Raw genomic sequence first — 13257 nt, 5'->3', positions numbered from 1 at the left:
CAACATCAGTTTGAAAACAGTTGTGAAAGTCGTCTAAACAGAAATGATACATACCTTAAACTATTAAATAGATAACAAGTAAATAAGAAATCATATAAAAAATAATTTTAGTCACTAATACATTAAAAAAAAAATGAAAAGAGAAAAAAGAGATGAAATCGTTTAATATATTATAAGTGACGTTTTCCCGCGATTTTGGTTTTAAAAGTATTCAAGGAGTTATTTAAAAGATCAATATCATTAAATTGTTTGCTATAAGTTGTAATGCTACCTGAAAAGAAATTGTTATTGTGTGTAGTTTTTATGATATCTGGGTGGCATAAGGGCATAATAAAGTTTATTTTTGCAAGTAAATTAGCAGAATCAATCTTATTATTTATAATATAAAAAAAAAAATCAAATTTTTAAAATTTTTCATGTGATAAATCAAACACAAATTAAAAAAACTTACACATCGTTTAATATACTACGGGATCGCTTTCTACTGTGGCGTCCAGATAGGCTTTATTTTCTTAGTGTTTGTATTTAAAGTTTTTATAAGTTCAAACCGGTTATAACCGGTTAAGATTTTTAATTTCGTGAACAGTATGAATTGTCTAGTCAATCTCTGGTAAAACTGAACGACTATGCAATAATAGATGTATTTTGTTTCTAGATTCGATTTCTTTTCTAGATTTCAATATGTCCTAGCTGCGGCGACGTCCATAGCAACCAAACAGAACGAGGAGACGCTCACATACCTCAACCAGGGTCAGCCGTACGAGATCAAACTGAAGAAGTTGGGAGACCTGTCTCATTACAAGGGCAAGATTCTGAAGGTAGGCTGTTTGCCTTGCTTTTGTGTAAAAAAATATATATTTGCAATTTCATTAATAAGCACCATTAATACTTAAAATGGAATATTTTTTTATAGAAACAGACATACCGTTGCTTTTATAGTTAAGATATTATTATGCAAATCTATACACATATATCTACCGCTTACAACATACGCAGTATTGTTGTGTTCCGGTTTGAAGGGTGAGTGAGCCAGTGTAACTACAGGCACAAGGGACATAACATCTTAGTTCCCAAGGTTGGTGGCGCATTGTGATGTAAGGAATAGTTAATATTTCTTAGAGTGTCATTGTCTCTGGGTGATGGTGATCACTTACCATCAGTTGGTCCATATGCTCGTCCGCCAACCTATTGCATAAAAAAAAATTCGAGTGTCTGTTTGTTATATTAATTAACGTCATATAGTTAAATTATAGCTGTTTCACTTGTATTCTGTGCTTTCTGTTTTTGTTTTTATTTTTAATATAATAAGTTATTTATTTGTATTAATTTTAAGTGGAAACTTGATTGATTTATGTTTTTCTTATATTTGTTTTTTACTATTAAGTGTAATTATAATTGTTTGTTTCCCAAAAAATAAATAAATAAATAACTGCTTTAATTACATTCATAAATATATATACACGGTATGACTTTATTTTATTTGTTTGTCTGTCTATCTGTCAGTTGGCGACGCATTGACCGATTTTGACCAAACTTTCAGTGGTAGATGACTAATAAATAAGAAATCACTAAGGCCACAAAAACTTCTCTTTTAACTTTTAAAATATATAACCTCTTTATTTATGGTTTTTTCAAATTAGCTAATGATGTCCACAGAGTATAATAAAGATATGCTTCCACGAGCGTCGTCTGCAATACGCCGAGAGGGAGCAAATCGCCCAGTGGCACGCCGAGCGCCCCGGGGACCGAATCCTGGAGGTAAGCCCGCAGTCCTACCAACATTAACTGATGATGATGATCTCTGGAACGGCTGGACCGATTTTGATGGGACTAACACTGGCAGATAACTGATATAATATGTATAGTCTGTTCGCGTTAAGAATGCAGTGAGTTGTCATTGTTTACCGGCCTGACTCCGCCCCCTTTGACCAATCAAATCTTTTCAAATTACAAAGTCAAGTTCACATTTAATTAATTATTAACTGATGTTTTTATTTTTATAATTTAAATTTTATTTATTTATATATTTATATTTAATTTATTCAAGCTGTACACGTAATAATAAATGTAACCTATAGCTACTAGATAACTTTATGTCAAAATATGTAAATTAATACATCGCGATAGTTACTTAGGCTACAATAATATTTTTTCATTAATTGAAATAATTGTATTTAAATAACATGACGTTGTATTTTTTAAATGTTAAAAAAGAGTAACTACTGAGTTTCTTGCCGGTTCTTCTCGGTGGAATCTACTTTCCGAACCGGTGGTAGCTTCACTTAATTGTGAAATGACGATTCAAAAGTGCTTATAAAAGCCTACTTTAGTAAAGTTTATTTTGATTTATTTTTTGTTAAATTCAAACGCGTACAAGGTTGCAAGCACAGCTGGTAGTAAATATATAAATCCCTCTGAGTTTCTTTCGCCGGTTCTTTTCAGGTATGAGGTGTTAAATATCGAACCGGTGGTAGATTATTGATCATCAATAAAGAAGTGTAAACACTACTATTTTTAATAGAGATTTCATTTTTGGCTTTGACTTTGGAGCCGCAAAAACTCCATTACACGAAACGAGCTCCGATTGTTCCTGTGCTCTCATTGGTTAACGCGTGACCTTCAAATATTTTCCTACAATCGTCTTTGTCCCATTGGTCTCTCTAATCGACCAATGAGGTGCGAGTATTTAGTTCCATACGAGTCAAATCTTGGAATTAACTATATATAGAAATATATAGTTAATTCCAAGATATTCCATAATACAAGCTAAAATGTATCTAACACAGTCTATTACATTAATTATATATAAAAATGTTATTTATTTTTATTACTTTACTTTAAACTGTATTGTATACGACACCAAATTATCAATATTTATTTCTTATGTGAATATGAGCTTTACACAAACGTAATAACTTGTAATATCGTATAACTTAATATATTCGTCAATTTGAAACGTCGATTTACATGCACTTGCTTTCTCGGGTTGAAATGACGCGAGAATGACGAATAGCGTCGAATCGCGCGATAGGGAACTATTTCTATTGGTCGTGTAAATCGTCAGCATGCGGTTTTATTGAAGTTGCCGATGCTACATCTAAGTTGTGTCGTACTGTACACTTGAATTGTAAAGTAAAAAAAGTAAAAGTAACAGCCTGAAAATATCCCACTGCTGAGATAAGGCCTTCTCTTCCATTAAGGAGAGAGATTGGAACATATTCCACCACGCTGTTCCAATGCGGGTTGGTGGAATGCACATGTGACAGAATTTCGATGAAATTAGACACATGCATGTTTCCTCACGATGTTTTCCTTCACCGCCGAGCACGAGATGAATTATAAACACAATTAAGCACATATATATAGTGGTGCTTGCCTGGGTTTGAACCCGCAATCATCGGTTAAGATGCACGCGTTCTAACCACTGGGCCATCTCAGCTCACACTTGAATTGACCATTTACCAATGAGTGGTGATGGGTGGTAGGTGGATGTGCCGCTGTCGTACGGCGTGCTGCGCGCCGAGCTGCCCGCCTGCCTCAACGCGCTGCACGTGTACTGGGACCCAACCAAGGACGTCGGCGTCTACATCAAGGTCAGACCCACACCATAACCCCCATCTATCGTTACTATCCTCAGCCAAAAAGGTGTTTCAATGGACCATCTATGAATAAATTGATTTTTTTATGGTAAAGGTTGGCGGACATAGCCTGATGGTAAGTCATCATCGCCCATAGACAATGACGCTGTAAGAAATATTAACTATTCCTCACATCGTCAATGTGCCACCAACCTTGGGAACTAAGATGCTATGTCCCTTGTGCCTGTAGTTACACTGGCTCACTCACCCTTCAAACCGGAACACGACAATACTGAGTACTGTTGTTTGGCGGTAGAATAACTGATGATTGATAAATATTTATTGTTTCTTCTAAGATTTGTAACAAATGTTTTTTAGAATTATTAATGACTAGTTTTCGCTTTCGTATAGGGGAGGGGGTTCATATCTGTCATAGCTTTTAGGTAATAAAATAGCAGCTTATTCCTTCTAGGTGTTAAAGCTTGCTTCGTAACAAATTTCATTAATTTCGGTTGAATGGTTTAGAAGTGAAAATGTAACAGATAAAAAAAGACATTTCTTTATCCTGACTCCTACTTTTTTATGCTATAAGTTTGCGAACGATAACATGAGTCGCCTGATGGTAAGTGGTCACCACCGTCCATAGACAATAGTGCTGTTAGAAATATTACCTATTCTTTATATCGCCAATGCGTTAACAACCTTGGGTACTAAGATCGTATACCCTTGTGCCTGTAATTACCATTCGAATTAGAAAACAACAATACCAAGTACAGTAAAATCTGATGAATGAGTGGTACCTACCCAGCTCACAGGTCTACCACCAAGTAGAAGAATATAGGGGGTAGTAGGAGGTAATCGTTTGTAAAAAATAAATTGGTAGAAAAAGCATATTATTCGATACAAGATTTTATAGATGATAAAAAAGCGTGGAGTTAATACCTGTTGACTTCCAAGCGGGATACATTAATTGAAATAATTGTATTTAATTAACATGTTAAAAAAGAGTAACTACTGAGTTTCTTGCCGGTTCTTCTCGGTAGAATCTACTTTCCGAACCGGTGGTAGCTTCACTTAATTGTGAAATGACGATTCAAAGCTGCTTATAAAAGCCTACTTGAATAAAGTTTATTTTGATTTTGTTTTTTTTTTTGATGATGACTCGTGTATTAGGTGAACTGCATATCGACGGAGTTCACGGCGAAGAAGCACGGCGGCGAGAAGGGCGTCCCGTTCCGCATCCAGATCGAGACCTACCTCGCGGCAGACGACCACCACCGCCTTCACGCCGCCGCCTGCCAGATCAAGGTACCACTTCCAGCTCAGCGACCATCGACATGGAGAATGAGAGCCGAGATGGCCAGTGGTTAGAACCCATGGTTAAGGTTCAAGCATCGCTGTATATACATGTTTAAAACTCATCTCGTGCTCCGTGGTGGAGCATACATCGTGAGGAAACCTTCCATCATGTGTCTGATTTCATCGAAATTCTGCGTCGTGTATATTCTACCAACCCTCAGCTACGGCCTCTTCTCGTCACCACTTATACTCATGTGCTTAATTTGTGTTTATAATTCATCTCGTGCTCGGCGGTGGAGTAAAACATCGTGAGGAAACCTGCATGTGTCTAATTTCATAGGAATTCTGTCGCATGTGTATTCTAGCAACCCACAAAAGAACAGCGTGGTGGAATATGTTCTTCACTTTCTCAAAAGGAGAGGAGGCCTTAGTCCAGTAGTGAGAAATGCGGGTTGCATTGGTGGTACATCAAACCTTCTCCTCAAACTGGGAGGTGTTAGCCCAGCAGTGGGAAATTTACAGGCTGTTGTTATTGGTGCAGGTGTTCAAGCTGAAGGGCGCCGACCGCAAGCACAAACAGGACCGCGAGAAGGTGCTGCGACGCCCGCGCGCCGACCTCGACAAGTACCAGCCCGGCTGCGACGCCACCGTGCTCACCACCGTACGTACCATCGACATTGCCGTTACCACACCACACTCCACCGTCAAATTTTTATGACATAGGTGCAGGAAATTGAGTACGGGTCACCACCACCAAAGACAAATGCTGGATGAAATATTAACACACACTCCACCGTCATATTTCTTTATGATATAGGTACAGGAGATTGGGTAAAGGGTCACCACCACCAAAGACAAATGCTGGAAATATTAACCATTCCTTTCATCGTCAATGCGCCACTAACCCCGAATCCCATTAGCCTTCAAATCGAAATACAACATGCTTTATGATGATTACTACTGTTTTCTGGTTGAATATCTGACGTGTAATATACCTACTCAGATTGGTCTGCACAAAACCTCTACAACAAGAAAAGAAGAAAATATACTTATGATATGTACCTTCCATCATAGTTGCCATTAAATTCTTCTAAATGACCTCATGTCATCTCCCTCGCACACTATTCGCATTTCAGTTGGGTTGCACTCTTTGCAGACGGAAAAAAAATTGATTTTGAAACATTAAATTGGTATATAATAATTAAAAGGAAATTTGTCAACAGCTGTCAAACGACGCCCTCATGCCGCCGCCGTCGCTGGTGACCACCTCGCCGCCATACTCGCCGGAGATGTGGTAAGTACATAGAACAAAGTTTGTTACACGGCTTACGGTGGACTGAACTGGGAGGAATAGTAGTGTTATCTCAAGCTCTTTATACTTTTAGACAAAATACTGCTCTGACTCGTGCGAAGCGTCTAAAGGTCTATTTAGCCGACTTGTCGGTCTCTTAACAACTAACTAATCTGTTTGTCGGCTAGTCGGCCAAATTTATAACCGGCACATGTCTAGTACTTACGTATTAACGTCACCGCAGCAAAAAAATCGATTCAGCGAATGCGTCAATTTAGGTTAGGTTTTTTCCTTACATAACATCACACACACACAAACAAAATGTCACACATTTAAACAATCCCTATAAGCCGCTATTGTAAGTATGTTTCACAACTTTTTGTCTCTCTCTCTCAACTCAGGTCACAGGTTGCGATGGAAGAATACTTTAAATATTAAATACAAGCTGTTACGAATGTCTACGAACGACATATTTTCTATAATACATACAGCGTGTTTTCCCTGTGTACTAATAGATGGCGCTATCTAGCAGTGGAGATTATAAAACACAGAAATGATCGTATTAAATTAGCGACCCGCGCTGGCTTCGCGTAGGCACTTGATATATAATTACACCGGGAATACCCCCTAGGTATTGGAGGCTCGCATAGGCGGGCCGACCGTCAGGGCGTCACGGTAGCATGCGTATGCGATCCCGTGGCGTCCGCCGGAAGGCGGAGAGTGTACCGCTGGTTTTTTAGAGGGTAAGCCCGGTGGATCGAAGCGCACTCGGCGTCCAGGAACCCATAGACAACCTCCCCCCCCCTCCGCACTTTCCATCACGTGGGGGAAGGGCGTAATGCGTTTGACAAGCGAAAAAAAGGGTACTTGATATATATCGTTATATATATATTATGAATAAATTACATAAAATCACTATAAATTGTAGCCTATGTGTTGTTCTGATGTAAAAAAAAAATTCTTGTGAAATTTCTTTGAAATCCGTTCAGTATCTTTTTCGTGAAAGAGTAACAAACATATGTACATACATCCATGCGCCCAAAGAGTCTCATTTATAACATTAGTTGGATATAAATAGAAACACTGATCAATAATATTCAAACCTACCCTTTAGTTCGAGTAAGATGTTTGAATTTATCTATTAGGGTAATCTCAACTTATGTATGACGCTGACTAAACAGAGGCGAGTCAACTATATTTATTTTTTGTTCAAAAAAATGTGAGACAACATCACATACATTACTCTGATCCCAATGTAAATAGTTAAAGCACTTGTGTAATGGAAAATCAGAAGTAACGACAGTACCACTCAGACCCAAGACAACGTAGAAAAGTAATGATAAATCTACATTGACTCGGCCGGGAATCGAACTCGGGACCTCGGAGTGACCTTGAAAACAGGTGTACATACCACTCGACCAAGGAGGGCGTCAAAAGACAATTCCATTCATGTTTTTTTTTGTAATATTTAACTATTTTTATTTTTGCATTTGAAATCGGCTGAATATTAAACGTTCATTGACAAACGCTACAGAAAAAAAAACGGTCGTCCACGATTTCCATACTATTCGAAATATGAATTATAGCGATGTCTTTTGTTTCTCTATATGTATTAATTATTCCAATATGAATTGTTAATATATAGTTACGTTCTAATAGGCTATTTGATTGGTTTTTAAAATCCATTTTATATTATTTAGAAAAAGTTAAGGAACCCAGTAAAAGTTGTGTTTTTTATTTCTAGTATATATTTGTGACGTCACTTTCCTGTATTTTAATCTGTGGTACATATAGTAGAAAATCAAAGTTTACAAGAAAGTGACTTCATCATAAGCACGGCCAATCAGGAGCGTTTTGTGTCACGTGACGAACGTTTGAAAAAATGCATTTTTATTTATGGATGTTTGAATAAATTAAGTATTATTTTCAACTTTCGTTAGTAAATAACCATTTTTAAACTCATAATATACACTGATTACAATAATTCACTATTTATTTTTCGCATTGTCAAATAGCCTATTGCTACTATTACTATTCTACTTAACTAGTTTTTTTTTTAATATGAAATAAACGGTCTGTAGTTGAAATCAGAAATGTTTTCAACCATAAGAATGAGTTCTAATCACAAATATACAATAATTTAAAATATAATAAGCACAAACTATAACGTCGATACTACAAATAATAATTCCAATTTTAAATTTTCGAACAGTGACACAGAACAGTTTTAGTGATGTTCCTATGATTTTAAAATATTATCGATATTTATTTGAAAATTGTATTAGTATTAAATAATAAATAAAAGTTTGCAAGCCGGTGGTTAATATCACTAAAAAAACTAGAGGTACAGCAACATTGCTTAAACTATTATTGTGTTTTTTTTAATGCATGAATTGTATATACATATATCACGCCGATATCATGTCTGTATTTATTAACATAAGTTTATATTTACTTAGGTAGAAAACTATAGACTAATTTTAGTGATTCTTTCTGTTTCTTCCCGATAGAATCGACATTAATATATATGTTTTTTTATATGTGTATATAAAATCCAGCAAATAGACGATTGAAAGGTGTTTTGCTTGCTAGAAAGCATACTTCGTTAGGATATATCTTGATTATGATAGAGATTAATGATCTTTTAAATAACCAGTCTGATTTAAATTAAATCTTATAATCATATATTTAGTTGTCATAGAAATGACCTTGAATAATTCCACTTACAATGTATGTAATTATAATGTCACTGGATTTTCATTATAGTTTTAAGTGGATACGTCGTGTTGTAGAACAGAGTAACATGCAAATATGCACGTGTTTTGAGTGTTTCGTATACATTGTTGTCGATTAGTTGAAGTATTACTGGAATTTACTCCACTTGTGCCTTTCCTATATCACTTTTTGTATTACAATGTAACAGAGTACCCTTGAAGTGTTAAATGAGATTTCTATATGATAATACTAATTTTCTACGTGTTGTATATGATGTCTTTAAAACGTATTGTGACCTGAATCTAATGTTGGCTATTATGATTATTGAAAAGTAATGCTAAATGACGTTGTGTGTGTATACTGGTAGCAGACGGATCAATTTAAACTCAAACTCAAATTAAATAATTTATGCAATGTAGAAGCATTAAACTTACTTATTGATATATATGGTTAGGAAAAAGAAACACCCTGACCTGAGAAGAACCGGCCAAAGAAACTCAGCGAGTCTTTTTTTGTCAAATTAATTAAATACATATTGTATATGAATGGAAATAGCCAGGAGACGAATCACAAAATTAAGATACATCATTTACTAAATCCTGACGTTATGAAATGTTTTATTTTAGATTTATGTGTTTTAATACCAATATTGTCATTGGTCGTTGTTAATTTTCCTAATTTTTGTATCTAAATCTTAAGTATAGGAACATATGGGCCAAAACGGGATAGGATTGTGTGGTAGCCGTTTCTCGAAGGTTTTATTTTGTATATTATATTATACTTGTATAGCTCGAGTTATTAATATAGTCATACAGATCGCGTTACGTTTGCATACGTCGCATTCATTACACAATCAGACATAAGGTCACCGTCACGATAATAAAGAACACTAAATTGTAACAATTGAACGTCATCTGAGACGAGATTTAATCAATCTTAATGGGTTTTTTAAATCGCATTACATTTATGTATTTATATATTATACAACACCTTATTAGTCTAGTTGCCAACCTATAATATAGAGTCGTTCCCGAGGTACTAATTTTTATACCTTATGTATCTTTCTATCGCCATGACTTCTAACTAATATTATAAATGCGAAAGTTTGTTAGAATGGATGTATGTATGTTTGTTACTCTTTCACTATAAAACTACAGACCAGATTTGGATGAAATTTTACAGTAATATGAGTTACACATCAGAATAACACATAAGCAACAATTTATAATGATTTTATGTAATTTGGTCGTAATATAACCCATGTGGGCCCGTATGATGTCAGGGAAGGTCGCTAGTTATTAAATATAAACGACCGTTATTCTAGCAAAAACAAATTAAACAACTCTGACCGCACGATACAAAATTAGATTTTAAATCAACAGTGTTAACAAACGCAGATTGCATTAACTTTACAAATGTTCTGATGTCAAAGGCAATTGTCAATCTTAATGTCTATTAACATTTATTAATATTATATTAAATGAAAAAATCTTTATTAGTATAAATCACTCATATTCATATAATTTACTTGGTAGTATGGCTTTGTATAGGCCCGTTAGGTACTAACCACTTACCAGATTTATCCGCCAAAGCACAACTTAGCCTTTAGCCAAAGCAGTACTTAGTATGGTTGTGTGGCTGTTTGAAGGGGACGTAACATCTTAGTTCCTAAGGTGGCGCCGTGATGATGTAAGGAGTGGTTAATATATCTTACAGCGTCAATGTCTATGGCCGAAAGTGACCACTTACTACAGTCTAATAATAAAATGCAAAAACATAATGGTTTATTATTGATAGTCAGTGAAAATATCTGCTTGTTCAACACTAAACCGATCGAAATTAAATTTAATATGTGTATAACCGCCGCCGTGGGGCTTTTGTGCAATGATATTCACTTTTACATTTATCGTGAATTGAGACGAGATAAACAGCTGATTAAGGAATAAAAAACTCGTTGAGCTTGTCTGATTGATGACTTGAAAAGTGTTCAAAAATATTATTCGTTTATTAATATTTTGTATCGTTATCTAAAGTACGTAAGTTACGCTCTTAAGATAAAATGCCCTTTCTTTATCGCCTAGTTAACAATCACAATCTGCAATAGAGCAATAAATTGTGCCAATTAAACGTCATTTAAGAGGGCGCGGCATCTTTTATAAATCATGCGTCATGTCTAGAAAGTGTCATGAATGTACGAATTAATGAATCTTCTCGATATTTCTGTCACTAGTATATATCCTTATAACGTTATAATGTAACAAATTCTTTAGCAGTTCTCATGATTTTTGATTGATTAAAATATGAACGCACTTTTCGAAACATACGATCAAATATGACGTTATCGTACGTAAATAGACGTTACTTTAACTTCAATTAAAGTTTATTTAGGATTGAAAACTGTTTTTTTTTTTTGAGAATATTACATATTATTTGAAAGAAAAGCATGATATTTTATATGTAAGATACGGAGTGTTAAGTCTTTTTGTAGCGCGAAAATGGTAGACATTTGTATACACAAGTGTGATTCTCATATTTTGTAACAATAATTTAATTAACGGTTCATTGTTTATTATATTATTGTAAATATGTGCATTAACATATCTACTCTTAATATAAGCAAGGATAATCCAATTAAAAAACTACAAGTCTCGTAACCTAATGTTTGATGTTGTCAAAAAATTAACCGCCATCTTCTTTTTTTAAAATTAGAATCCCAATTGATCTCCAAGTGAATGATAGTTGAGTTCATTGCGAATGATTAACTAGTTATAAAAGCGTTCCTTATTGATTATTTGAATAATGAATTGAAGTATACTACGATGTATGACATTATCTCATATTTTTCATTCGCAATTATTTCCATTTCACTCACACGACACCGTCATTCATCCTCAATTCGCTCTCAATTCAATCGAGCGAAGTAATTGGACACGTGATAACAGAATACAGCTTTAAACCAGATTGTTACAACGGTCACGGTATTTAATTACAAGGAAATGTGTGTATACACGACAATTCCATTTATTTACAATCAACATATGTATTATATAAGTCAATGTAACGTACAAAGTAAATATAACTTTATGTTAGTTTATCGTTGTCCGCTCGCCCTGGTTCCGTTACTTTACAGTCTTCGTAGTGTGTATTCAAGTATTGTAAAGAAAAGTATTTAGCAGAATTGGGAATAATGGGAATACTTTTTTTTGGTGGATTTTTCTTTCCAATATACGGGTTATAATCGATGTCTACAACGGAATTGTTTGTCGTTTCTTAGATCACTTTCAATTTGAGATGGAGTGTTATATACTTGGTAAACACGTTTACATAATTTACTGGATTAGATTCTAAATTTAAATTCTTTAAAATATTTCATAACTTCTTGTGAATGCCTATCTGAATGTGAATTTTTTATAACAATCATCAATCAATCCAATCGAAGCGACATTTTGAAATCTGAAATACTAACAACTTACAACAATAATAACTAAGTTAAAATTAATTTTCGATTTGGGTATTCCTACATACAAACTTATAGTTAAAAAAATAGATAATAAATGTAACATAATTAATTGTAAATATTTTAAGAAAAACCAGTTTAAAAGTATCGATACTCCAAGACCAACACTATAAGTTTTAAAAATAGAACAAAAGTTCATGCCTCGTATCACTCGCATAGAATGAGCCCTGTGAACCTAAATTAACATACAGTTGCTCAATTGAGCCCTTGTTATTCAATTGGCATGTCTATTCATATGTACTGTGTGTGAATGGAACTTATTTTTAGCTCGTATTACCATATATATATATATCTTATCTTTTACCAGAATTAAAAAAAAGTAAAGTAACAGCCTGTAAATTTCCCACTGCTGGGTTAAGGCCTCCTCTTCCATTAAGGAGAGGGTTTGGAACATATTCCACCACGCTGTTCCAATGCGGGTTGGTGGAATACACATGTGGCAGAATTTCTATGAAATTTGTCACATGCAGGTTTCCTCACGATGTTTTCCTTCACCGCTGAGCACGAGATGAATTATAAAGACAAATTAAGCACATGAAACAGAGGTGCTTGCCTGGGCTTGAACCCGCAATCATCGGTTAAGATGCACGCGTTCTAACCACTGGGCCATCTCGACTACCAGAATTAACTTTTACTTAATTCTAGGTAATCTTTGTAGAGATGGCCCCGTGGTTAGAATGCGTGCATCTTAACCGATGATTTCGAGTTCAAACCTAGACAAGCACCACTATATATATACACATGTGCTTAATTTGTGTTTATAATTCATCTCGTGCTCGGAAAACGATCGTGAGGAAACCTGCATGTGTCTAATTACATATAAATTCTGCCACATGTGCATTCCACCAATCCGCATT

At 34.9% G+C, this 13257-nt stretch overlaps 1 protein-coding gene across 7 annotated transcripts in view; it reads left to right on the top strand.

Moving 5' to 3' along the window:
• LOC124541041 (transcription factor CP2-like protein 1) overlaps positions 1 to 13257 on the top strand; it is a 53959-nt gene that overhangs the window by 28168 nt on the left and 12534 nt on the right. For 6 of the 7 annotated variants that reach the window (XM_047118838.1, XM_047118840.1, XM_047118841.1 and 3 more), the window contains 6 exons: positions 656 to 818; positions 1657 to 1758; positions 3486 to 3593; positions 4752 to 4886; positions 5419 to 5538; positions 6101 to 6171. In XM_047118838.1, the coding sequence (XP_046974794.1) occupies positions 656 to 818; positions 1657 to 1758; positions 3486 to 3593; positions 4752 to 4886; positions 5419 to 5538; positions 6101 to 6171 (699 nt within the window). The remainder of the gene's footprint in view (positions 1 to 655; positions 819 to 1656; positions 1759 to 3485; positions 3594 to 4751; positions 4887 to 5418; positions 5539 to 6100; positions 6172 to 13257) is intronic. The other variant, XM_047118839.1, reaches the window with a different exon arrangement.

The sequence above is a fragment of the Vanessa cardui genome, chromosome 27 (assembly GCF_905220365.1).
Source record: "Vanessa cardui chromosome 27, ilVanCard2.1, whole genome shotgun sequence".
NCBI lineage: Eukaryota > Metazoa > Arthropoda > Insecta > Lepidoptera > Nymphalidae > Vanessa > Vanessa cardui.
The sequence above is the reverse complement of the archived record's forward strand: the minus strand, read 5'-3'. Positions and strand labels throughout refer to the sequence as shown.